This window comes from Micrasema longulum, unplaced genomic scaffold, assembly GCF_059751315.1.
Source record: "Micrasema longulum isolate JH-2025_06_02 unplaced genomic scaffold, ASM5975131v1 h1tg000587l, whole genome shotgun sequence".
Taxonomy (NCBI): Eukaryota; Metazoa; Arthropoda; class Insecta; order Trichoptera; family Brachycentridae; genus Micrasema; species Micrasema longulum.
In genome coordinates this window covers 1-27708 of record NW_028277783.1, presented here as the reverse complement: position 1 = coordinate 27708, position 27708 = coordinate 1, and the positions used below count along the sequence as shown (strand labels likewise).

Here is a 27708-nt window from a genome sequence, read left to right as displayed (position 1 = left end):
GCCGCTGCCACTTTTTCCAATATAACAAAAGATTTACATCGCTTTATGCTTTTTTACAAACATTAGTGATAGAAATTATTTAAATTGAATAAAACACATTTTTACCAAACTTTTTAACATTAGAAAATTTGTATATTATCACACATACTTACCATAAATTTCCATAGAGTTTTAGTGCAATTTCTTTGTGTACCTACTGTTTAAAACATAAAACAATTTTTAAAAATTGCAGTTCAAAAACTGCCTTAATTTTCAACTTATTCTAATGAAAATAAGTTGTATTGAATTACAATTTTCACTGGTAAAAATATTTTTCATTAGGGATCTTGCATGGATCCTTATTATTAGAAGTTTTTTTTATATTTAAAGTATAATAACTTTAAGAATCATCGTATCGCCTCTTCGTCCGGCCCTTTATTCAACCTCGTATAAAACTGTGATACAATTTACAAAAACCAACGTAGGGCTTTTTTTTTATAAATCCCAGGATAATGAAAAGTCTGGTCGCTTTGGCGATTTGACGATTCCACACATGTCTAAAGCCCAGATTGTATGCATCACGAAGTGGATTTCTTTTGTCTGTTGCATATATTGTTTGTTGAATCGTCTATTGTATTCCGTAGGCTCGAGAGAAATCGCCTAATCAGTTTAACTGACGATCTTTTATCACAATATGAGATACACACAGCCTAAGCGCTGAATGTAAGAATAACACAACATTGTACAGGCAGACATGGTATCAGTACAAATTAGAATAAGTGAAATTAATTAGGGAAAGGATCGATTGCTTGAATATTTAATTTCGCTTAAGAAACACATTTCAACAGACATTTAAAAGGAAATTTTATGAACATATACAATATACACGATTGCGTATGCTATCGAGTCGCAGTTTCATACAAATAAGAGGCCGGAGAATGATTGGGCGTTTGAGGGATTTGACAACTTCGCGCGAGTTAAATTTCTCGTAGCTTAGTGGATTTTTCTCCATAGTGGTCTTGTGAGTAATATTGGATTGGCTCCTTGCAGGTTCGCTATGAGGACGAAGACGAGGACGAAGGTCCGCAGCCGGACCCCACGCTGGAGCAGGGGGTTCCGGTCCCTGTGCGGATGCAGGGCGGATTCCCCTCAGAGCTGGCCTCCACCCCTCTCGAGGACATTGATACCTACTATCACAATCAAAGGGTAAACTTTTTATTAAAAAAAACTCGACTTAAATGGAGTTTCAGTGGATTCCTCGTCACTGGATCAAATGAAGAGATGTTCCTAAATGCAAAACGGAATATTCTGCCAGATTTTCCCACAATAGGGAAATATCACGTTATTTTGATTTATTTTTAAAGTAATAAAGGTCTATAAAATACTGTTCAGTAAAAAAAAATATTTTTTTACTTATTAGTGGCGTAAAAAATATTTTTTAATTTGTAATTTTGAATTCTCACAAAAACGGTCATTCCATTGGCCACACACACCTTATACGTCGGGATTCTTGTTTATTTGTTGCTGACCATTCAAATTTGTTTAGAACATTGTCATGAATCTTAACGTCACATCTATCAAGGCCAAACATGTCGCGTTTTTCTAATAACGTATTTAAAAAAAAAAAAAAAAAAATTGATGTATTAAAACATTTCTCCACACTATCCATGTTGATTTAAATATACAATTAATTATTCTATATCCATTTCATGTATTTTTATCAGTATTCGTAATATGTGATATTTCCCTTTTGTTCAGCAGCTAGGCAGAAAACTTATACAACAAGACACTAAGCATCTATTCGGCTCAAATAAACATCCATATTCACTTTAATGTTTTAAACTGTTACACAGTAAGTAGTTATTAATTTCACGTGACTTTTACATTCGTGCTTCTACTACCATTACTTGGCTATTATTAGTTTCTTGTTTCGTGGCTATCCAATGTAAATGGAATAGATACCTTTTTTGTAAATAGCTACGATTTTTCACGAATTCTTTTTACTATCTTATTTGAAACTATAGGGATACAAACTATTCAGACATTCTTAGCATCTTAGAAAGAAAATAAAACAAATAGCTATTGCTTTTGAAATCAACTTCATCAAAAACAGTGTTAGTACTATTTTTTTTATTTTTTTTTATTTCATTAATGTATTTCATAAAATTAGTATATATATTCAATAACAGGGAATATATATAAAACTAATTAATATAAAATGAAAATGGAGTGTTCTCTGTTTATGATAGTCTCCATCTAACATGGCTCAGCCTGTTCTAAGATGGAGAGTTTTTATCTTTAAGAACATAAGTAGTCCTATACTAATAAAACAATAACATTAAAAAAAAACTAAAGCTACTTAATTATAAATGCCTAGCTAGTCAAATGTAAGAAATTAAAAATCGTTATTATACAAATATAAAGTATATTCATGTGCCAAGAATACATGTTACTTAAATATAAATATTATAGTACAGTATATAATAAAAAACAAATATAAAGCAATGAAATACATAAAATATAAATAATATGTTTACGATTATATAAAGCGCTACATTATTTGATTAACACATATTTTTCAAAAAATCTCTCACTTTGATAATATCTCTAATTGATAATATCAAACACTTGTCGAAACTTATCTACGAGGTCTGCAGTGTTGACGAAGGGCTGCAAGTCATGTTAATTAGAATACAGTATTTATAATTGTCACATTTTATTGTTTAAATATATTTGATTATTTATTTTCTGATTCCAGACATTCATAGTAGTAAGCAAAGGAAAGGACATCTTCCGATTTTCGGCCACAGATGCCATGTGGATACTGGATCCGTTCAACCCCATCCGAAGGGTCGCCATCTACATCCTGGTCCACCCCCTCTTCTCTCTGTTCATCATCACAACCATCTTAGTTAATTGTATTCTCATGATAATGCCAACTACCCCTACTGTAGAGAGCACGGAGTGAGTACCCCACTTGACAATTTCTGTACAGTTTTATAAAACGTTATTTACAACAAGATTTAAAGTCATATTTAATCCCTTATTGATATCCTATAGGTTTTAGATTATTTGAAACATTTTTCTATAGCAAATAATAGACATTTTGTCATTTTGTAAATACCGATTAGAGTATAGAAATTTTAAATTTTCTCGAATAATTTTGTGACAAAATGATACGTATATTTTTACTAAAAATTGTGGTATATTTAATCAGTAAAGTTTTTCTTATTTTTATTGTAACATAAATTATAGAATTTTATTGTTTATTAATCAACAATAGACAAGTTACAACTTCCATGATAAGCTTTTAAAGATGTAGTTTAATAATTGCATCATTTGCAGGATATTTTTAAAAAAATATTGCAGTGTAAATATTTTGATATTTTGATTATTTAGTTTTTTTTTGTAAAGGTTTATAACTTCTAAAGGGTTCAATTTTGTTTTATGTAGTTGCGCAAACTCAAATTTATCCATACTTAAATTTCAAGCGAAGGATTTCAAAATCTAAAATAGGACAGATGTACTGGTTCCAGACAAAGCGAGGTGGGAACTCCTTGATATACTCAGAGATTAAGTGTCTGTTTCAAAACACGCGATAGTTTAGAAGTTATAGACCTTTGTTCAACGATCGATTTATTGAAATTAGACCCCTTTAGAGGAGCTGTGAACCTAAACATGTACTGTTGAACTTTCCAGAGTAATATTTACTGGGATCTACACATTTGAATCGGCAGTAAAAGTGATGGCAAGAGGATTTATCCTTCAGCCATTTACTTACCTTAGAGACGCATGGAATTGGCTCGACTTCGTAGTAATAGCACTAGCGTGAGTAGTAGTGACTTAGTTATAGTCTAGTCTATTAGTAAATCATAGATCATATTGCTCTTCACAAAAGTGCAAAATCATTTATACAAAATAATAAAATACTGGAAACTGTGGCTAAAAGAAATTAAGATATAAAAACATATGTTTTTGAATATAACAAGTCATCACAAATCTGAATAATGTGTTAATCAACTTTCGGTAGAAATTTAAATCTACCATTTGAAAAAAAATATCCACAAATGTTTTCTCCCGATTTCCCATATTTACAATTCGACGCCACCTTATAATGTACCTTGTTAAAGAAACATATTTTATGTTAATAATTAAGAACATATTTAGAGATAGAGAAATAAACAATATTGTTGTTTTAATCAAAGCCCGGAATAGATGAAAATTGGCTTAGACTGTAAACAAAAAAATAATTTGTGTGTAATAATTAGAATTTGTACTTGCATAAGTACAAAGATAACTAAATAAATGTCTTAGTCTGAATTTGTTAGAAGCAATTATAAGTACATCTTAATCTAGACAAAATGTATTTGAATATTTATTTCGATGTGATTTGTTTTAATTGTTGTTTTTAAACAAGAGATCGTACTTTGTAGTTATAATAGTTTCATGATGCTTTCGGTCGATTGGGTACTCAAATGTCAACGGTAAATTTTTGCAAGTATGGTCTCTTTTTTTGAAACAATGTCCTTTTGATTAAACATTATTCACTTGCAGTTATGTTACTATGGGGATAGACTTGGGGAACTTAGCAGCCTTGAGAACATTCAGGGTGTTGAGAGCGTTGAAAACTGTTGCTATAGTTCCGGGTAATTATACTGTTGTGCATGTTTGTAGATTATTAAACAATCATTACATATCCATAGATATTAAAAAATTACATGACTAGCCATAATTACTATATTTTTTGTTGAAATTTAGCTCGGTAGTATTAGACCAGTGTTTAAACAATTAAAAACAATTCCTAGACTTCTATATTACCTTCTCTAGAATATTCTTAATCTCTGTTGTAATATGTTAATATTAACAGCTCCCCAGGGAGTCAAATCTAGTCCTTGCGACAAAAATTTTGATAAACTCAAATATTTTGATAAATCCACCTGGTCCATGAAGACGCATAGAAACTGAAAAAAAAATTCAAGCGTTGCCTAGTATGTAGGTGAAATAAATCAATTTGATGAATCTCACCCGCATAAATAAAGGTTTCAGCTCTTTAACTTCACAAACATCAACAGATGATAGAGTTGAAGTACGAGTAACATAGATATTCAAATACTTCAAGATTACCTTCTCTAAAATGTTCTTCATCTCTGTTGTAATATGTTAAAGACTATTCCGTACATTTTTAATGAAAGTCTTAACGTACATTCTGTATTTAAAATTTCCGCGATTTTTTATTTTTAAAATTTTATTTACAATTTTAAGTTTACATTTGGTCCATATCACTTTATTTATGAAAACAAAAAAATACCCACATAGGCACTGTCTGTGCGTGGGTATACTAAATCCAACTAATTAAATTAGTTATATAAATAAATAAATAAATAAAAATAAATATAAATAAATAAATGAACTTCCATCAAGAATTTTCACTTACAAACTTAAATGTTTTTAATTAAATTAGTTCTTAAAAGGCTGTGATAAAAAATTCCTTTCCACGCGGTGCTGTACTATCGAATTATCCCAAGCAAAAGACAGAAGATTCTGAAGTTCAGACATTTGAAAAAAAAACATACTGGTCAATAATTCCTTTTCCATAACTTGTAAAAAAATATTATGTAATTCAGGCCTGTTATATCCAAATAAATTAAAAATTATAAATACGCCAGTCATTTAACTATCGTGCACTCCCGCACACTGCCAATAACCGACTTGTTGAATGAATTTCTAATTTTGTTTTTGTTTCTTTCACACAAACACCGACTACAGAATAGATTTTCTGTATTCCTTGTTATAAGTTCTATTCTCCTGCTCTTTCTTATCCAGTTAAACAGATTTATTGTGGTACTGGCATCACTTTCACTTATATAATTATTTCTTTGCATATAATTATTTTTTGTTTTAAAATCCTGCATATTTATTCAAATGTTACTTTCCATATCCGGTGTAAAAATTTCCATTTGATTACAAAAATGTATAATGTCTATAAGTCTTGTATAATGATACGTATGTAGACTCGTGTTAAACTACAACCATAAAGGTTTCTAAACACGAACAAAATTATTAGACATCTATTTTGAATAAAATTTATAACTCGGCTAAATATCCTGAAAAACGTTTGAGGAATTATTTTAAACGTTAATAATATCGATGTCACATTTGTGTTTGGTGGTATTATAACATTACGATTGTGAATTTCAGGTTTGAAGACTATCGTAGGAGCTGTAATAGAATCAGTGAAGAATCTCAGAGATGTGATAATTTTAACAATGTTTTCACTTAGTGTTTTTGCCCTCATGGGTCTCCAGATCTATATGGGAGTTTTAACACAAAAATGTATCAAAGTGTTCCCTAGTGACGGATCGTGGGGCGACCTGAACCACGAAAACTGGGATAGGTTTAATAAAAATGATTGTGAGTATGATTTGATCTACAAAAGCAACTGCATGTCAAATCTTCATTAATTTAGCACCAATATCATTATTACTTGATACAGATTTGAAAACAATTTAATCAAATTAAGAAATCATGTTTTTTGGACTAAATTCGGGTTTTCATTTATTTTGATTTGTAATAAAATTAAAAAAAACAATTTTGTTCTTGAGCACTTATTTTTATATTGATGTTTTTTGTACATATTTCTTGATACTTAATGATTCAAATAAAATAATTGATAAAACTTCTTAGTTTAGTTTAACTTTATTTAAATTATAATAATTAAATTCGTATATAGTTTTATTCCACTTTTATTTATATTTTTTTACCAGTGACCGGGTTTTGTCGTGACCGACATCGTCAGACTGGTGGGAGACTAAACAAATTTCTATGTTATATGCAAGTGCAAGCAGGGGTTGTAAATCATGCTTTTATATAATTATGGAAATAAAAGAATTTAAATTAAAATCATTTAAGTAAAAGGTAATAACAATTCGAATCGGGTTGTGGTTCTGTGGCTTTTGTCTCGGACTCACGGATCAAAGGTCCGTGGTTCGAATCCCACTCTACCCCAACTCGATTCCCATTTTCTAATAGTGAGTTATTTTACAACTCGTTGAAAATGGCCCTCAAAATTAAATATTTGGGTAAATCATAAGCACGTAAATATTTATTAAAAAAATAAATTATTAGAGTTTAAGTTTTGTTTGAATGTATATAATAAAAAGTGGTGTAAATTTTATAATTTTATGAAGTTTTATAATGAAAATGTATTTGAATTAAATGTATTTAAATTTAATTAAAACTATAACAGGGGCCGCTGGTTGGTAGTTCCATCGACAGCTATGTCCTCCGGGTCCGAGGTAATTAAGTGATTCTCCGAAAGCAAAATTGGAATTGAAGCAAAATTGGCAAAATTGGAAAAATTTAAAAGAGGAATAAAACTTTATACGTATTTTTATTATTATAATTGAAATTCACTCACACCAAGAAATGTCAGTAGAAAACCTCAATATAACGTTATTTAATTTTCACCAACGAGCGCTTTCGCCACAGAAGGCATCTAACTGGTAAATTGTTTACAACATTTTGAACTTTTATAATATTTGTTTCAAGTTTTGGGTATAAAAAGATCACATAAGTATTTAATAAAGGACAGACAACATAAATATTATTACCAGTTGTAATAATATTGATGTGATCCCCGTGAAAGCGCTTGTTGTCAAAATTAAATAAAGTGAAACTAAATCAATAATTTTTATTGATAATTTTATCTATATCACCTATTTTTTCTTTTTTCTACCGACCGGTTTCAAAGCTATTCTAGCTTATTTATCAAGGTATACTTAATTATTTTATTTGAAAAAATAAATTATGGATATATATGTATGTGCCCAAGTTGAATTATCAAAATATATATTTTTACAACATAAATTATTTTCTAGCAAATTGGTACACGAACGAAGCGGGTGACATGCCTTTATGTGGGAATTCTTCTGGTGCTGGGTAAAAATAGCTCCTATAATTATTTAGTACTTTTTAATTTGATGAGATGCTTGAAAGTGTAAAGAATGAAAGAAAAACTATTGATTAAAAACAAGATTTTATGTGTATTTTAATAATGCAGTATGGTAAAAAATAGTATATAGTAACTAAAATAATTGTAAATATTAGTTAACATACAAAAATTTAACATTAACTCATCAAAATGTTGTAAAACCCCTTTAAAACACGTGCAAAAACCAGTTGTATATTTTAATCTGTTTAAATCAATTATACATGGGATAGATCTTCCCGTTTTTCACAGATCTCTTCGTCAGCAGCACAGTATGGGAATGTAGGAGAAGTGACATGGCTTAGCTCAAAGGCCATGACCTTTGAATATCTATTTAAACCGCGCCTCATGTCTGAGGATGGTGATCACGCCCGATTTTAGGCGTGGTTCGTCTGCGGACAGTCTCCTACCATCCGGATCGGTCTTGCGCTGTTCTGTAGGCATTTATCGGTTAGTTTCTTATAATTCGGTGACCAAGCCGCTCCATCTTGTCGGTTGACGTCTATGCAACCTTGTCACTTCGATACTTCCCAGGAGTATAGTTTTCTCCAAACTATCAGAGTTCTCCTGGAAATATGTCCAAAGAACTGCAAGATTCTTTTCTCGCACATGGATGTTAGTCTTTCTCTTATGTCTAGTTTCTGGAGTATAGATATATTTAAACGTCTGATTGTCCACAGACTCCATACCATTGTTGTATCGTCCTCGTTTGTATTTGTTCCGTCAATTTATGCTCTGTGTGAGCAGTTACTTGTGTATCATTCTTTATACCATAAAGTATGTATGGCATTATAATATTTAACATAATTATTTATAGTCTAAAAAAATATTTATTTAAAGTATTATAAGATAAAGAAGTAAATAATAAAAAATGATGGTCTGTTTATATAAAGTATGAATGTTTCCTAACTTGATTCTGACAAGAATATATTTTCCAATTGTATATGTGTTTATTTTTAGAAATGCTTTTTTTAAATTTTATTTTATTGAAATAAACGGCACTTAGTGCCTTTTACATATTAGTTACAAATACAATTAAATATACATACATGTAAGCATAAGTAATACAGAGCATTTAAAACAATATTATTAATGAACAAATTAAGAAAGTCTAAAAAAGATAAACTTTATTAAAGAATAAAATATTACCAGTTATAGAATTATCGTTAAAAAAAAAGATAATTTGGTAAAAAAAGATAATTTAGAAATACTTTGAACCAGTTAAAAAAAATCTTAGAAAATAATTTTGAATAACATTAAAAAATATATATATTTGTATTATTATTTAAAACTAATACTTAGGTAAATAGTATCTATTTATGTATAAAAATATAAAATGATGTAAAAAAATGATGAAGAGAAATATTTTGTACTTATAAATTGATTCAAGAAAAGAAACAAAAAAATAAGAAAAAAAACACTAATAAAGAAATTTAAAACAATTCTTAACAATGGTAACAAATAGTTGCCTAGAACTATTACCAATGAAATAAAGAAGAAGAGCCGTTCTATATGTACTAAATTTCATGTGAAATGAGTCACCAACGTCCTGGTGCTCATTGCCTAGAGGGTGAAGTCTATTAATGACTGCATTTTTACCATATGATGTCGAAGTATTGTTGCCACAGTATTGGTAGGTTTGCCTAGTTGTCCTTTTCGGTACATTAAAATTAATAAGTGATAAAATTGCAGGGGTGTCAAACATAGAATGGATTATTTTATATAAATTTAATAAATCAGTTATAACTCTCCTATCGCTTGGTCTTAATAATTTCAAAATAAACAGTCACAAATTATAATTTAAAAATTCATTACCAACACCTAATTTAAAATAAATCAATCGTAAAAACTTATTTGGACCTTTCCAATACAATATTGGTGCCTAGAATAATGGGGAGCCTAGATTGTAGAGTTTTACTCCAAAATGCTTATAATTAATACAATGTTTAATTTATACGTTTCAGAATGTGTGCCCCTGGGTATCACTGTTTGCAAGGCTATGGGTCAAATCCTAACTACGGGTATACGAGTTTTGATACCTTTGGTTGGGCATTTCTCTCTGCGTTTCGCCTTATGACACAGGATTACTGGGAAAATCTTTATCAGCTGGTAAGTTCTATCGACAGATTCCATTTGAAAAAACCAAATTAAAAAAAAAATATGCTTCTAGCGAATAAATAAGTAACATAATAAATGTATACGACGTCCCACAAGGATCAGCACATGGTCTCAGTCTGAAATTTTTTTTGCTTTATCAATTGTAAAAACATGTTTTATCGAAAAAAACGTAGATGAACTCATTGTTGAAATTGATAGTGGAATTTTTTTAGATTGTAATGATTTGGACATAACAATCTAACAAGAAAATGTTGTCTCCTTTGTTGAACCGGTATGTTGTTGACTAATGGGTACGATTTTCGCTTTTACCAGGTTCTCAGATCAGCGGGCCCGTGGCACATGTTGTTCTTCATAGTTATAATATTTCTGGGATCATTCTACCTCGTGAACTTGATTTTGGCCATCGTCGCCATGTCATACGATGAGTTGCAGAAGAAGGCAGAGGAGGAGGAAGCGGCGGAAGAAGAAGCACTGAGGGTGAGTTTATTTTCAATCCTTTGTTTCAACCGAGTCATGATTTCCCTTAATTTAATACACTTTTAAGGACAGAAGTAAATAATTGATGATGATGATGAAAGCAGGCGAGTGTGCAAATCCGAAACAGGTATAAATAATAAGATTAAGAAATAGTCATTAAGATGAATCGGTCATGTAGAACGCATGGATGACGAAAGAATGGTAAAACTATTATACATAGTTTTTCAAGGCCAGACCGCGAAACTTTAGATGAACATTTCTCATGGTAAGCTTTAAAAAAAATCCTGATAAAAAATTTCAACTACAAAAAATAATAACCAAAATGTAGTAAATCAGTCCCTACCCAGCCACTTCCCTTGTCCGCGTCTGGTACGTATCGTTTCGTTGGTCAAATACGTTTTTATCGCATTTTTTTTTGTCGGGGAGGGGTAGGAGTTTGCGGAAGGGATGCTAGTACGAGAAATTAAAAATATACTCTCTTTTGAGATCATAAAAAAAATGTTTCTTTTTAAATCACTTTTTGGAAAAAAATTGTAAGGATTTTTTTAAAGCTTACCATGAGGAATTTTCCTCTGAAGTTTCACGGTCTGGCCATGAAAAACCGTGTATATAAGAAGAATGAATGCTAACGTAGAAACCAAAATCTTAAGTTCGTGTATAACCCAACCGAAGGGCATGTGTGACAAGATGTATGAATAAGGAAGAAGCTAGGAATTTATGTCAGGATCGACTTGTGTAGGGATCCATCTTCTCTGTCTGTCTCTACGGGGAAATGGCATGATGATAGTATTAGTAGTGGCAAATAATTCATTCACAAAATTGAAACATTTCTGTTAGCATTTCAATTTCTAGATTTATTTTACTTGACGTATACCTTTAATAGATTCTATTCTATCCTTTAATATAAAATATATGTTAAACAAATTTAAACAATTGATTGGTTTTATATCCTTTTCAATAGTTAATTTTCTTAGCTGATATTGAGAGTTTTTCGCAATGAACCTTGGAATCCCACAAGGGTCCATACTCGGTCTCCCCTATTTTTTTGAAATTACAACCAAAAGGATAGTATGATGTGATTTTGAATTTTATATGTACACAGTAAATCTCAATTTATCCGGATTAATGAGTGCTAGACATTATCCAAATATACAAAAATCCGGATAATTGAATTGACAATTAAAAAAAAAAAAATGACTCAAATACCACTTTTTAATTGCTTTTGAAATAGTTCAGTGAATTAGAATCATATCAAAAAATTACATGCCGCAACAAGTTAATTGCTGTGACAAAGAAGCACCACCGCCCCTTTTTATTTGTTAGTACAACATCTCCCTTATTTTTTGTTTTCCTGATAATGATCAGGATATTTGGCAATCCGGATGGCTGGAGTTCAGATGAAGGGAGTTCTAGGTAGTTTATATTGAGCAATCGTATCAAGGTCTCTACTGCTACAATGCTCCCTTTAATTCTAGTCTATATTTATTTATTTAAATTTATTATTGTGCACGCAGTTCTATGTTGGAATAATACATGGAAATTATTACAAAAAAACATAAACCTAACACAGTTCCAATTATGTAGGTACACAACGAGAAAATTAAAGCTAGGACAAAAAAAATAATGATAATTACTACCTCGAGACAAGATCTGGTCTCGAGACAAGATCTGGTCTATCTTAGTTATTGTTTAAATCTAGAAAGACTCACCAAAAAAATCCAGATCCTGTCTCGAGTTTACAAAGCGAAGTAATGAGGATAGGTATCTGCAAATGATTTTTTTTTTTGTGAGTTTGGAGTGTGGTATCTTGTTTTTTTGGATTGGAAATTTTAAATCTTATATCGGCCTTTGATTTGTGGTAATATTTTCCCGTGTGTTCTCAGGAAGCGGAGGAGGCGGCCGCAGCGCGCGCGGCCAAGCTGGAGGCGCACGCGGCCAACGCGGCGGCGGCCGCGGCGGCCGCGGCCAACCCGCCCGACGAGGCGCTGGCCAAATCCCCGTCCGACTTCTCCTGCCACAGCTACGAGCTGTTCGTGGGCCAGGAGAAGGGCCACGCGGACGACAACCGGGAGAAGCGCGAGACCGCGTCCGTCCGCAGCGAGTCGGTGAGCGAACACCACCACCAACAGCAGATGATGCTGCAGATGGCGCAGGGCCGCCCGCCCCTGGCGAGGAAGGTCAGCGCGGTAAGTGCGCATGCCCGCCGCCGCCGCACGCTGCCCCCGCTTTCCTTTCGCGCTCTGACCCGTGTTTTGAACATCGCGTGATTCTCAACATCCAGTCTTCTTCGATGGCATATGGTATAAACATTAAACATATATCTTTGGGCATCGAAGTGCTTAGAGTACTCGTATCTTCTTCTGGTGCCTTATCGGGGCCCCCCGACGTTAGCGATCACTGCAGCGAAAGCATCTCAGTCTTGCGCTACTCCGCAGCCAGGACAACTGCTTATTGGATGTACTCGCCGCAGTGATTCCTGGGAAAAGATGACCAGAATAGTTTCCATTTGCCTTCTCTGGTGGATTTTTCTGTCGAGGTTACCTACCCTAAACCGGTTGGTTCTGGTTTGGAGGCGCAAAAAACTCGCCTTTCATCCTCTCGTTATCTGCTGTGATCACACCGTTATGAGAGTGACCCCATTGCCCGGGGTTCGTGACGTGGACGCTAACGAGTTGGACTAGTCAGTAGTGTTGCCGGTGGAATGCAATTGAGCATTTTATAGAATCACACCCTTCAGCAAGATGTGACTCACTGCGACCCTACTGACGGTTCTAACCCCTCTGAAGTACTCGTATATCTAAATAAATTGTCAAATACGACATTTTTGGTATTGCTATGAGGAACTTCAGCCCTATGGGAAATTTGATACAATAAATGTTTTCTTGCGCGCGGTAAAAATTTGAACATCAAAATGTACGGAAAAGTTTCCAGAAAATGTTCGAAAAAAATATTTTTACAAATATTTTTTTTGTTTATTTATTTAATTGTAAAAGTACGCATGAATTAAATTATGACATAAAAAACCTAATAAATACAAAAAACCCCACCAAGCCACTTTTTGTAGCTAGTTGGTGAAGTTTACCTGTATAAATATTTAATCCTAACAATTTCAGTTAAAATAAGGGTCAGTAGTTAGGCTGTATCCGCTAAAAAAAGAAAGAAAAAAAAAGAAAACAAATATATCATGAAAAAAATAATTTGCAAATTTGAACACAATACTTATAGAATATCAATATAAAAACTCTTGATTAAGAATAAAAAACATTTCAATAAAAACTAACTATTTTGAATGACTCCACTGATTCATATGAATCAACCAATGATATGAGAGTTATGGAAGACTTCCTGTTTGCTTACCGTGGATGGGCTAATGGGAGGAACTGATCGAGAATAACCAGAAAATAACCTCTGAAGTCACACGGGAGTTATTTCAGAAATACAAAACTTTGAAATATCGTAGCGCTGATAATACTATATTTAAAAATTTAAAAAATAAAATATTAATAGTCTTTTGACAAATAAAAGATAAAAATAAACCTTGTGCGTATATTGTTTATAAGTAAAAGTTTAATTAGTTGTTCGAATTTACATTTTTTTGTACAACTATCTAAAATACATGCATTACATTACAATTATTGATACATTACCCGCATACTTTTGGAATTATAAATATTTGTAAATTTTCTAGGAATTATTAGTTTTTAAAAAAATTAAGCGTCTTTATTATGACTATGCCCTAAAATAATTGTTCCGAATTCTGATACATAAACCAATGCCATCGATATGAGAACTTCATAAAACGTTTACTTTTAAGCCCAAAAATACAGCAATGCTGTATTATTATAAAATGCTCATTGGAGCTTTGAAACTATCACGCGATGTTCAGAATGCGACAAATTACTGGAGTACATTCAATGGAAATATCAAGTATGTAAAAAAGTATTTCTATGACAATCTTTAATATGATTGAAGTCGTAAAAAAAACTTCTTTCAAAAATTTGTAGGTTATAATAGGAAGTAGGTCTGTTCTGATATTTAAACATCAGACCTTATATATTTTTTAATTCTTACTCATCCCGACCCTAATGGGATCAGTGACAATTAACAAGCATAATTTTCTTTAAAATTTATGATGAATAAATGTAAGAATTTTTCTCTCTCCAGTAACTTGTCTTTACTCATGTTTACTCAAGGAAATTCGTTTTTATTACAATCTTGTTCTAACTACATACATAAATCAGATTTATAAACACGTAAATATCACATAATATTTTCGCCGTTTATCTCAAACGATAGTTAAATTGTTTTTTTTTTATCAATTATTTGTTAATTTTAATTTTAAATTAATGAATTGAAATTAATAAATAACATTACAGACTGAATGAAAATTTTGCGCTACACCAGGTGTAATTTTAAAATCTACGGGATTCATTTTTTCAACGTACATATATATTTCTTTTCTACAAGAAACTCATTGATTTAAAAAATACATGTTAAGTTTATTTAAAAATGTTGTGTACAAGCTTTTCCTTTGCAAAAATATCTCAAACAAAACATTCTTAAATAATAAACAGTATAATTAAATACTGTATAACTGTATAATAAATTCATTAGTAGGTAGTCATGTTATTGTGATTTTGCATAACAATGTCTGCCTTAAAACAGGTTGTACCTAGTTAGGCAGACTAGACATATTCCGAAGACATCTATTACCTAAAATACGTAGTAGATAAAGTAATTGTAATTAATAAATCGTGATTATCATTATTAAACAACTATTTTACAATTGAATGTGATTGTGATGGATAAGGCATTTCTTGATTTCATGAAACCATTCATTGTCGAATTGCGTGATTTGTCAAATGTGTCTTTTAAAATATCCACAATGACAACTAAGGTCTCATTTCATCTTAAAATTACTAGTTTGGTTAACAGAATGTCGTTTTTATAAAAAAAAGCAGAGAGCTTGTTTTTAAATGAATGCCAACATTAAAATAATTACATTAATCCGTCTGAATTAGTACCACATTTGAAGATAAACATTTAAGAAGCAAAATATGTACGTAATTTTGTATATTAGTCAATAGGTACTCTGTAACAGGTTCAAACCCTGGAGCAGAATTGTATATAATCATATATAAATATCTTGAAATGATGTTTTGTGTTATTTTTATTTTTCGTAAATACATCATTATGGACCATTTTTTTGTCATTTTGGTGCATTTATATATTTTTATAGAAGAAATATTGTCATGAAACTGTTGCTTTATTTGTTTAGAAAACTGATGTATTTCCCGAATGGCTTTAGATGTTCGATATTCCGTCCTATTTTATTGTTTCACTGTCATTATATGATATTCTATCATTATAAGTTACAAATTTTTCATCATATACTCTATATATGTACATGTTTTTATTTCCTGTTTTATAAGTGTCAAACCATCGAGCGTTAATGTCTAATTCAGTTCAAATATAAACCAATATTTTGGTTAAGGCAGTGGTCGGCAAACTTATAAGTCAAAAGAGCCAAAGATCAGCATTACGACGATTAAGATTTATTTTGAGAGCCAATTTTCTTTTCGTCTTAAACTGTTTTTTCTTCAAAGCCAGCGAACCATATTGTGCAGTGAAGATCCCCATATTTACTCTCTGTTATTGAGTAAACATTATTTTAATTAGCCGTGTAAAGGAGATTTAACGACAATTGTATTGACAATATTGATCACCAAATCCATAACATTTGAAATTTTTCGCCTCTTGATGAATGATGCAATGTTAAACAAGTATCTTGTGATTAATATTTTCTTTAAAAATAGAAAAAAAAACATTTTTAACTTTGGTCAAACTTTTATTTCCATTAACATATTACAACAGAGATGAAGAACATTTAAGAGAAGGTAATATAGAAGTCCAGGCATCTACAGGGCTTATGACCTGTCAATGGCTGGTTTAAGTGGCCACTTTACACACTGTGTAACATTCACCATTCTGCCTATATTTGAACATCTATATTCCTTCAATTCTTTCATCTGCTGATGTTTGTGAAGTTAAAGAGCTGAAACCTTTATTTATGCGGGTGAGATTCATCAAATTGAATTATTTCACCTACATACTAGGTAACGCCTGAAAATATTATTTTTTCAATTTCTATACTTCTTCATGGACCAGGTAATTTATCAACAATATTTTGAGTTTGTCCAAATTTTTGTAGACAAGGACTGGACTATATTACCTTCTCTTAAATGTTCTTCATCTCTGTTGTAATATGTTAATATAAACAGCTCCCCAGGGAGTTGAATCCAGTCCTTGTCTACAAAAATTTGGACAAACTCAAAATATTGTTTTATTTCCATATTATGTTGAAATTGAAATAATTTCATCAAGTTTAATATGATGCTTCTCCAAGCATTCGATTACAGTATTTGCAATATCCTCAATAATTCAAAAGGCAATAGTTCTAGAAGTTCTTCTATAAAACCCGTAGACTAAATAAATTGAACAAAAAGTGTACCTTGCGCTGTGTGAGCCGCACTCGAGTGACTAAAGAACCGCATGCGGTTTGCCGACCACTGGGTTAAGGTATCACAAATAATTGAATTTAAAGTTTGTTTTTATTGGCATAAAATGACTGAAGAAGGGTTGAAAAGATTTACTTTAATTTCCGCCTTTCTGTAATTCTTGAATCACAATATTTATATTACGAACAACTTTCTAAATAAAATAAAAACCATTCGACATAATTAAAATCTTGTGGATAGGGTCATCGCCGCGGTACATCAAGGTATGACTTCAACTTGCATAAATCAAGGTGGATTGTTCGTAGGTGTTATTTAAGGAACAGTAAAACTTACTCAGTGTGATAAGTAATTATTTCTCAGAAAAGACAATTGACATTTAGTCTCTAAGAAAATTAAAATATTAATTTGAGATCTATCTTAGGATAGTAGTATTAAAGATAAGTGCCAGCTACATAGATTATCCTCGTTTAAAAATTTTATAATTATATTTTTTCATGGATTAGAAAAATAAATTATATTGCATATCATGGGAATCATTTTGGAATGTTTTTAAGCGTATTAATTGATTTTTAAACAAAAACTCTCATCCCTTCTTACAATGCTCTAAAAGTAGGTACCTTCATACTATGGTGCCTTTCGGAAAGGGGTAATTATTATTAAAACTGCAAAGTTGTACATATTTGTTTAATTTAATTTTTATGTATTATATTCAGCTTGTTTTCATCTTTAATAAATGCTAAGCTTTAACCGATCGCAAATTCGCAAAAACCACTTTTGGCACATTTTTTAGATATAATAAAAAAGGTGTAATAACCATCTTGTCCCAGCAAACTCATCCTATTTGCAATTAATCATTGCTTTTCAAAAACACAATGTTTCGAAAAAATACAAAATTTTCAATCTACACTCATTTATTCGACCCGTACACTGCCAGCGACTTGTAAGAAAAAACTATTAAGACTCACTTATTTAGACATTGTCATATTAACAATATGCTCATGTGCTTTTTGTTATGAAAACGTTACCGAATAAATAGTTTAATTTTCCAGTAAATTAGTAATAAATGGGTGAAAATATAACAAAACATGCGTTATTTTTCAATAACTTCATTCTTATTATTGTGATTTCTTTCAACTTTATTATAATCGTTAAATTATATCGTATTCTAGAATCATTTTTATAATCACGCATTATATCATTATCAGACTAAGCAGTGTTCTTCTTTTAGCATTTTGGAAACAATAATTGTAATTATAATTTCTTAAATATTCAATGTTTGCTTAAACTCAAATTAGATTTTTAGCTTGGTTTGTAGAATCGTTAGGAATTTTTAACACTCTAAACCTAAACGATAAATGTCTTTTTATTTATACAATATATAAAATTAAACCTAGTAAAAATATTTTGTAAATACACAAACAATAAAAAGGCATTTATTGACTATTCGGAAATATCATTGAATCATTGTTACCTGATTTTATTAGCATCCTGTCATCATATCTTTATCCTACATTTTGCATGACTAAACTTCTTTTGACCGATTTTTCGAATCATATACCTATTAGTTCTTAGTCTTCCAACGACTTCCAGAAGAATAATTTTAATTTTCTCACTCAGAGTAATAATTGGCTTAATTCGATTGAAAATCTCTCAAAATTTTGAATGAATGTCTTCTGAGGTCTTTTTCGCACTTCATTAGATTAGTACTGGGTATACATAGATGATCTTTTCGTCGTAAAAGGTAGGTAAATGGCTGAGAGATTTTCTAATTTCGTATTGTTTAACAAAAGGTATCTGACAATGTATAATAAATACAAATGGACAAGACAACTGACTGCCTGAGATGTTATTATTTAAGTATTTTGGTAAGATATCAGATTGATTCATTTCATTATGCACGAAGTTGAATAAAGCAACTTGCACGATTACCGAAGGATTCGAACAGACAAGGCATGGTAGATCTGCAAACCAGGACGGCAAACACCTCGCATAAAGCGATTCTATAACCGAGACAGGTGATTTGTTGCTTCAATAGATTGGTAATTACCCTTTAAGTAAATTTAAACACAACTCAAAACTCCGGGAAGCTACACAAAATAAACTGTCTGAATTGGATAAAAATGAATAGATTTAGCTGCGCAGCAAGCTGTTAATACCGTTCGGGCGTTCCTCGGGGTTTTGAGTTGTGCCAAAAGTTGACGGTGCGCTTTTTGAGAAATCCCTTTAAAGTAAGTAACCGCAACCATACTCGTATCAGCTCAATGTAGAGTGGTGCATCACAATGTATGAAGCATGCGGAATGCGCAGGCGTTCCGATCTCTCGACAAGTCCATCTCTCTGTTACTCGCTGCTCCTTCCCGAGGCCTATGTTATCTCTATCTGTCGATGTTGTCTCTATATATAGCACCCCGTCATTCTCTCTAGCGCTTGCTTACAATCGGTGTTGTTGGATTATCTGTATAGGAAACTAGGAGTTGGGTAAATTACCATACTTGATGTGTAATTTCATCACTTGTCTCTAATTGAAGGTCCCCCACCCAGACAGAGTAGCTAAATACGGAACAAAAAGCCAGATATGTTATGCGTCCTTCCGAGATGGCTCTCAGGTATGTGGTGTCCGCTCACTACTACCCTCTCACATCTACCCGTATCTCGTGTGCTCTACCCCGAGAGGGTCTGTACCCTCCACCTCCGCCTCCGGTACAAAGCGTTGCTTTATATGATACTTTGTTTTGCACCATTCTGCATGTCTCTATTATGTATAAACTATCGACCCTTGTCTCGATAACTTTAATTTATTTTTTGTATCTTATAATTTCCGGAGTCCAATTCTATTTTAAATTCAGTCTATTTTTCCCTTAGACAACTGTCACAATATTCGTTGTTTTATGTTTATTTATTTACGTATAATTATTTATTATTTTCAATCTTCCACATATAAACTACATACTCGTACTTATTCCCTCATATTCTTCCGTATGCACCTCTATTGAAGTAACAATTTTAATTTGTTTGATTTTAATAAACTTATAATGCCGATCCTGGTCTATTAATAAAATACCCTTGCTTTTGTATAATTTAAACAATAAATTATCACTGGTGGTATATATAATTATTTTTTATTGGTCACATTTTCGGTATTCTATAAATACCTACGTTACAACTGAATACCTCCCTTTCTATTTTTTACTAAAAGCAAATATATAATAATATATTCTTAACATGGGTATGAAATATTTTTTAATACCGAAGAAACCTTAAGTGTGACCATTAAAATATGTTTGTGTTTTTATCAAAAAGCAGCGATTCATTGATGTGCTTACGGACCAGAATGATTTTAATCAATCAAAAATATCCGAATTGTCGAATAAATATATTTCTGTTATTAAAGATAATGCTTAACTTTATAAATAGGTTACAATAAATTGTCCATTATATATATGTATTTTTTTTATTGTTGAAATTAAACCAGATTGATATCTCAACAGAACCGAATAACCTATCTGAAAAGAGAATCTAGTTGGGATTCAGAGGACTTTAACATTTGTGAAATCAAATGTATTAAAACCTTTTGACGGACAGATCCTGTACCAGTAAAAAATCATCTGTTAATATTCAGACAAATAAAAAATAAAAAAAATATACGAATCAGCTGCGTGAATATTGCTTTTTTTATTTATTTTTTGTGATGCAACTGACCCTTACAAGTTGTTACAAAACTCTTTTTGAGTCAAAAAAGTTTTTTTTAATAATTAAACTAAATCTTAATAAATCGAGTTTTTCTACTAACAATTCTTCGTAGAACTGCATTTACAATAATAAAAATATTGTTTCACCAGTCTGACAATGTCGATCATGACGAAATCCGGTCAGTGGTGAAAATTATAAAGAAAAGTTGAAAAAACTACTACTAAAAACAGTATTTTTATTATTTTTAGTTACTTCCTAATAATTTACCAACTAATTAAAACGATAAGGTTCAATGCTATGGAAAATTCGATATAAATAATGTTGTACGGCGAAGTTTCTCAAAAATGTATTAAAATTTTATGAAAATCAGCTATCTCTTGCTAATCAACTAGAGCAATGGATAGATTTCCGGTTTCCAGGAAGCCAACTCACTGACGACAACTAGTGACGTCAGAGGCAAAGTTCAAAAAATAAAAAAACTTCATAAAATCAACGCGATGAAAAAACGATACATAAAAAAAAAATTGGCTTAGATTGATTGATTTTTTTCACAATATATTTAAAAAAAATATTTATTATAATTTCTTTTTTGCATTTTACAATAGGTATACATTAGTTACAAATACGAAAAAAACTATTTTAGTAGCACAAAAAAAAGAATCTCACAAAGGCATGGCCTGTGTGTGGGTATACGTTTTATTTTCAATTGAAATAAAGGCTACTGGAAGAATAAAATAGATATCAACAAGTTAAAAAATGCTGATATTAGAACACAATTTTTTGTCACTAAAAATTATAAAACTAGAGTAAAAGTATATTCTATTCATTAAAAAAGAAATAATAAAAAATAATTTCAACAAAAATTCAATCGAAATATATTCAAGTAATTAATATCTATCATACTGTTCAAATGAAATGCATTGAACAATTTTGGAGCTATGAAAAATGAGTGTCTTTGCCCGAGTCTGGATTTACAATAAGGATTTTAAGTTAACTACTTAACCTTTGACTAGATCTATCAAAACTTTTAGGAAATAAATGTTCGCGCATAAAAACATATTTTAGACATTGCTGGCAATATTTGACTTTAATATTTTTTGATGCAACAGACCCTAACTCAATCATTCTGGTCTTGTATTTTTCTCATTCCGTGCTTGTTTTCTCAACTTTTCTGGAGGGGTGTTTTGAGCGTGGTGTGTATTGCAGGCCAGCCTGTCCCTGCCCGGGTCTCCCTTCAACCTGCGGCGGGGCTCGCGGGGCTCGCACCAGCTCACCCTCCGGAACGGCCGGGGGCGCCTGGTGCCCCCCGGGGCGGACCGGAAGCCCCTCGTGCTGTCCACGTACCTGGACGCCCAGGAACACCTGCCGTATGCGGACGACTCCAACGCTGTCACGCCGATGTCTGAAGAGAATGGTGCCATCATTGTTCCTGTGTATTATGCTAATTTAGGTTAGTTTGCACGCGGTACTAACTATATAACAGCAGACACATGGTTAAATAAAGAATACAGAGGACTTTTATTTATTTTAACTAAGTCTTTATCGTCGTGTAGTGGTTAACGCGTTCGCCTACCATTATTGAGGTCCTGGCGTCGATCCCTAGCGGGGTGGATGTGAAATATTGACTGCAAAGGTTTTTTTAAACTGTAATATTTTATTGTTCCTGAAGCGTAAGACTGATCCCTTTACCATCATGTAACAGATGGTAGAAACACGCTGCATTTATTGTACCAATGCGATGCCTTGCGCACTACTTTAAAAAAATATATATGGGAGTTGCATTATTTTTTACCTTGCTTATAATATACAAGGTTGATATTTCAAAGTCTAGACCCCGACATTGAGATAAAATGCAGAATAGAAGCAGCCCTAACAGGATTTAACAAAATGAAAAATCTTCTTTGTGACGATAATATAAACCTTGAGCTGAGACAATGAATGGTCAAATGTTTCATATAATATGGTCTATCTTACTGTGCGGTGTAGAGGCGTGGACTCTAAAAGTTAATATAATAAACCGCCTTAAAGCATTTAAAATGTGAATCCATCGTAGAACGTAAAGAATATCTTGGACTGATATGATAACCAACAATTAAGTATTAGGTATAGCCGATCTAATAGAGAACCACTCTCCCCTGTTAAGCTTCGTAAATTTCAATATTTTTAATACGAGGCAGACTTATCTTCCCCCGATTTCCCTTTTCAAGAGTTTTATCTGAGAGTAGCCATCAAGTCGAATACACTCGACCGGGCTTTTAGTTCTATTTCATCCACCGAAATGTATTCTTCATCCACCTGGACGCAGAGAATACATACATAGTAACTTACTTAAATAATACAACATACGAGTACAAATACAAAACACAAGGGAAAAATAAAAAAATAAGGATAAAGTTCATAATTTACTCAAGTATATTGGTACTCGGCATCGGGCGAAATATAAAACAGATTTCATTAATTACTTTATTTATTTGTAAGTCACCGATAGCATCTAAGGAATTCAATAAATGATAAAATTATTATAATGATGACTGTCCAACAAAAAATAAGCCTCGTTGGTCTATGTGGGACACGAAATATTATAAAGCCTAACGCTTCCGAGCAATCTATAGTATTATTTAATATTTATAAAAGGAATAACTTACATTGGGTTGAAATTGAAATTAGGTATTAACTTCTGTAGTTTCCGCGTTTAAAAATTCACAAAATTATTTTATTATTAGTTTATTGCCAAATGACAATTTCATCCAAGAAATCAATAAAATGACACGTGTTATTTATAAATTATAATTTTATAGTCGTTTAAAAACGTATTAGAGGAAATATTACCAATTAAAATGAAATAGATATTAAAAATAGAACTTGCAATGCGTGTATATAAATTAATTAATATCGATACTAGTCTTCAATGGGGAAAAGGGGAAACGGAAGGGGAAATGAAGAGAAATTAATTAAGTGAAATAAAATGGTTCTTCAAATATAAACCTATATTTGAGTGATTTAAGAATATTAAAAAAATCGTTGAGTCCAAGGCCGCGATTGCAATGGAATTGTATGTCCAGGAAAGTTAATCATCATCATCATTCCCTTTCTGCAACTGATGGTATAGGGCACGGCATTAGTATACGAATTGTAGCGAATAAATATCATTTTTGTTACATGATGGTAAGATGATCAGTCTTACGTTTCACGAGCCAGTCCAGGGACTATGAAATATTCTAGTGTAAAAACACCTTTTTAAGTAAATATTCCATGTCAACCATTTCGGGAATCGAACCCGAGGCCTCTTACATGGTATGCAAATGCGCTGACAACTACACCACGAGACCGACGGTATTGCAGTTTAAACAACCTTTAAAATTAATATTTCTCGTTCACGAACGCGTCAACCACTACACAACGAGGCGAACTCATCTCTACTTAATTTCCTTATTTATGATTTTACCTGAGAGCAATCATCGAGTCGAAAACACTCGTCCAGGCCTGTGGTTCTTTTTAACACACAGAATTATAGATATTCTTCATCCGCCTGGACACAGAGAAAGTACTTATCTGAAAAATAGTTTTTTTTTAATGTTCTTACATTTAGAAATTTACGAAAAATTCAATCATTATCATTCCCTATCCACACCTAATGGCGCATTGGGCACTGCATTGGTACACCAATCGCAGCATATCTTGATCATTTTTTGTTACACGAAGGTAAGATAATTAAGTCTTACGCTTCAGGTACTAGTCCAGGAACTATGAAATATTTAAGTGTGAAAACACCCTATTAAATAAATATTTCATATTAACCCTGTCGGAAATCGAACCCGAGACCTCTTGCATGGTAGAAAAATGCGCTGACCATTACACCACGAGGCCGACAAATAATTAAATAGCGTATCATTTTAATCCTCTGTATTCTTTAATCATTGAGTCACGGGCATTTTCGCACTCGCAAATAATTATTAAATTTGTGTACATACATAAAACTAATCAATTCAACACAATATATTGGTGCTTATACTGTATGCTATAACAATGATTATGAATGACCTCAGCTTGAATTGGCATAAAAAAACGAAAATATTTGAATAAGTTTTAGCAAGTGGTGATTAGAATCCATTACGAATATTATGAGATAACAATAACATATCTTTGATGGCCGGACATAAGAGTACATCAGTAAAAGTGTTACTTTTCTACCTAATAAAACAACTAATAAAATATAATGTAGCAATTTTTAAACATGAAATGAGGGCATTGGAAGCAAAAATAGCAAACTCCAAAAAAAATTTTTTTTGGTTATGATGTCATTCTGTGGTTTATCAACTTTATTTTTATAAAAATCATGACTTGAGTTGCAAATGTAGTTTAAAATCGTACATTTGATGGTTTGAAAATAGTGTTTGGAAACAAACATTTTATTCGACCAATGACAGGTTTGAGATTTAAATTTTCAAAATAGCCGTGCCATACAAATATCAAGAAAGTTTTTTGAATTCGTGTTTCTATTAAAGCTAATTTGTTAGTATCTTAAAGTTTAAGTTCAGTGAAAATAACATTTCCAACATAAAGACTCTGTTTGGCATTAGTTTAGCAGTTTTTGTTATTTTTTTCGAAAACGCCAAAACGGGAGTTTGCTATATTTGCTTCCAATCCCCCTTAAATAATTAAGGGGATGAATAAAATAAAGATCATATTAAATTTAACTAACAATGTCATACATATGAAACTAGGGATACAAAAGATAAGATTACCAATGAGGAGAAAAACAGAATATCAAAACTCATTGTACAAGAGATTGAAGTTGTACAATGAGGTACCTGAAGAAATAAAAGAAATATAAGGATTGAAATTGAGACCTTAAAAATTGTGCACAAAATAACACTGGGAAACATACAAGACGACGACATAATATTAGTCAAAAATGCTGACATACATAAATATAACACCAGACAACAAAAACACTATCATATTGAAAAAGCAAAGACAAACACAGGACAGTCAAAAATACTACATAATGGACTTAAACACTACAACGACCTACCTTACTACTTGAAAACTTTTAATGGAGACAAATTTAAAATCAATCTGAAAAAGCACATGATGACTGAACTAACTAGACTAGACGAGACATAAAATGACTAGACAATATTAAATTTCTAATGTAACCCTAACGGGTTTTTTAAAATTGTAAATAAATAAAAAAAAAAAAAATACTTTTAATTAATTCGAAAAAATATGTTCTTGAGAAATTTTGATAAGAAATTGTAATGTTATTAAAACTTGATATTTGTATCTAAGATGTTATGAACTGACTTAATAAAGCATATTTAGCTACGGAACTCATATTTTGCGAAATGGGTTAATATTTACAGATCATTTCATCTGTGTAACCGCTTAAGAGTACCTACTTGAACTGTTAAATTAATATGGGACAGAAATAAGTCCACTTATTCTACTAGAACTAATTTGTACCACTCAATGAAATTAGTGTATTATTTGTATTACCATCTGGTACTGTTTGTGCCACTGAAAATATGACGCAAATGCGCTTACTTATTTTATTAAAACCAAAGTTTAATCGGCACAAATTTGTTTATTTAAGTTTTGAGTTGTCGTGTAAGTGAGTGTTAATACCATCGATGCAGGCATACACATATACACAAGGAACATTTTCTCATATACGAGTAAATCGTAAAATTATCAAAAATGAAGTTATACCCTTATGTCCGCCCATCGAAGACATTTACTTTGAAATAACGAGAAAAATATGCTTTTTTAATTGCTGGCTTCATTCAAAGGTACCTAATTAAGTCATGCTTTACTGTGTAGATATTATATATTAATTAATATGTACTTAAAAGTAATCAGATATTTTAAAATTTTAACTTTATTCAAATGTTTGCAGAGAAGGACTGGATTTCACTCCTAGGGAGTAATCAAGATTCACATATTAGAACAGTGACGGAGAACATTTTTGACAAAGAAAAATGGAAGTCTAAGCATTCGCAGGGTTTATGACTTGTCATTGGCTGATTTAGGTGTCCACTTTACACATTGTGGAACATTTATCACTCTGCCCATGTTTCAACATCCATGTTTTTTCGATTATTCCAACTGTTGATTTTGTGAAGGAATATCCGACTGAACCCTTTATAGGACACATATTTTATGTTAATTTACGTCTTGCCAACCTTATAAAATATGTAATTCATTAATCTAATAAACCTATTGCATTTGGGCCTGAGTAGAAGACTAATCTACCAGTGTGCGTTATTACGGCGGCCTCCGTGGTGTAGCGGTGTGGAAGCTTGACTCACGCACGGAAGGTTCTGGGCTCGATTCCCGGTGAGAATACAAAAATAAATTAGATTTTTCTAAAGCCTGGAGTTTAAGTGCTGTAATTCACCGCTGTAAATGGGTCTCTTGGCCTGTTGTGGTGTAAAAAAAAACGATACTTTTTTGCCATAACACTTATTATTAATATGAAATCTTAGAAAATAAATACCTCAATTTATCCTGGTGATACATTTATGTATCATTTTGTTCTAGGTGTCTTATGAAGGGTAAAGCCTTCCATGCGATATGCAAAAAAAAAATCGAAGAGTAGTCAATATAGTTAAATGCAATTAAGATCGCAATTTAAATTATATTTTTAAAAAGTATCTAATTTATTGTCATTTTTTTTTTGTATGAGCGAAACCGATAGGAAGACCCTTGGTTTTCAAAACGGTTTTCTGCTATGTGGAGGGAGCGTTTTCACTGTTGATTTTTGTGACGTTCAAGGGCTAAAACTTATATTAACGGTTGTTCAAACATACTCAGAATCGTAAATGTCACTCAGCATGAAAAGTGGGCACTTAAACCAGCTAGCAACACCTATTGATTTATAAATTTATATAAAACGCTTTGACTTTTGAGTTATACGTCGACCGGTTTCGAGGCTAC

At 31.8% G+C, this 27708-nt stretch overlaps 1 protein-coding gene across 1 annotated transcript in view; it reads left to right on the top strand.

Moving 5' to 3' along the window:
• The window catches only part of para (sodium voltage-gated channel paralytic), a 37296-nt gene extending 15010 nt beyond the window's left edge, over positions 1–22286 (top strand). Inside the window, exons 5-14 of the mRNA XM_088228495.1 lie at positions 1030–1185; positions 2738–2943; positions 3679–3807; positions 4534–4625; positions 6178–6390; positions 7857–7917; positions 9931–10075; positions 10397–10561; positions 12445–12747; positions 21976–22286. Coding sequence (XP_088084621.1) covers positions 1030–1185; positions 2738–2943; positions 3679–3807; positions 4534–4625; positions 6178–6390; positions 7857–7917; positions 9931–10075; positions 10397–10561; positions 12445–12747; positions 21976–22224 — 1719 coding nt within the window. The 3' untranslated portion in view covers positions 22225–22286. The remainder of the gene's footprint in view (positions 1–1029; positions 1186–2737; positions 2944–3678; positions 3808–4533; positions 4626–6177; positions 6391–7856; positions 7918–9930; positions 10076–10396; positions 10562–12444; positions 12748–21975) is intronic.
• Positions 22287–27708: the final 5422 nt, after the last annotated feature.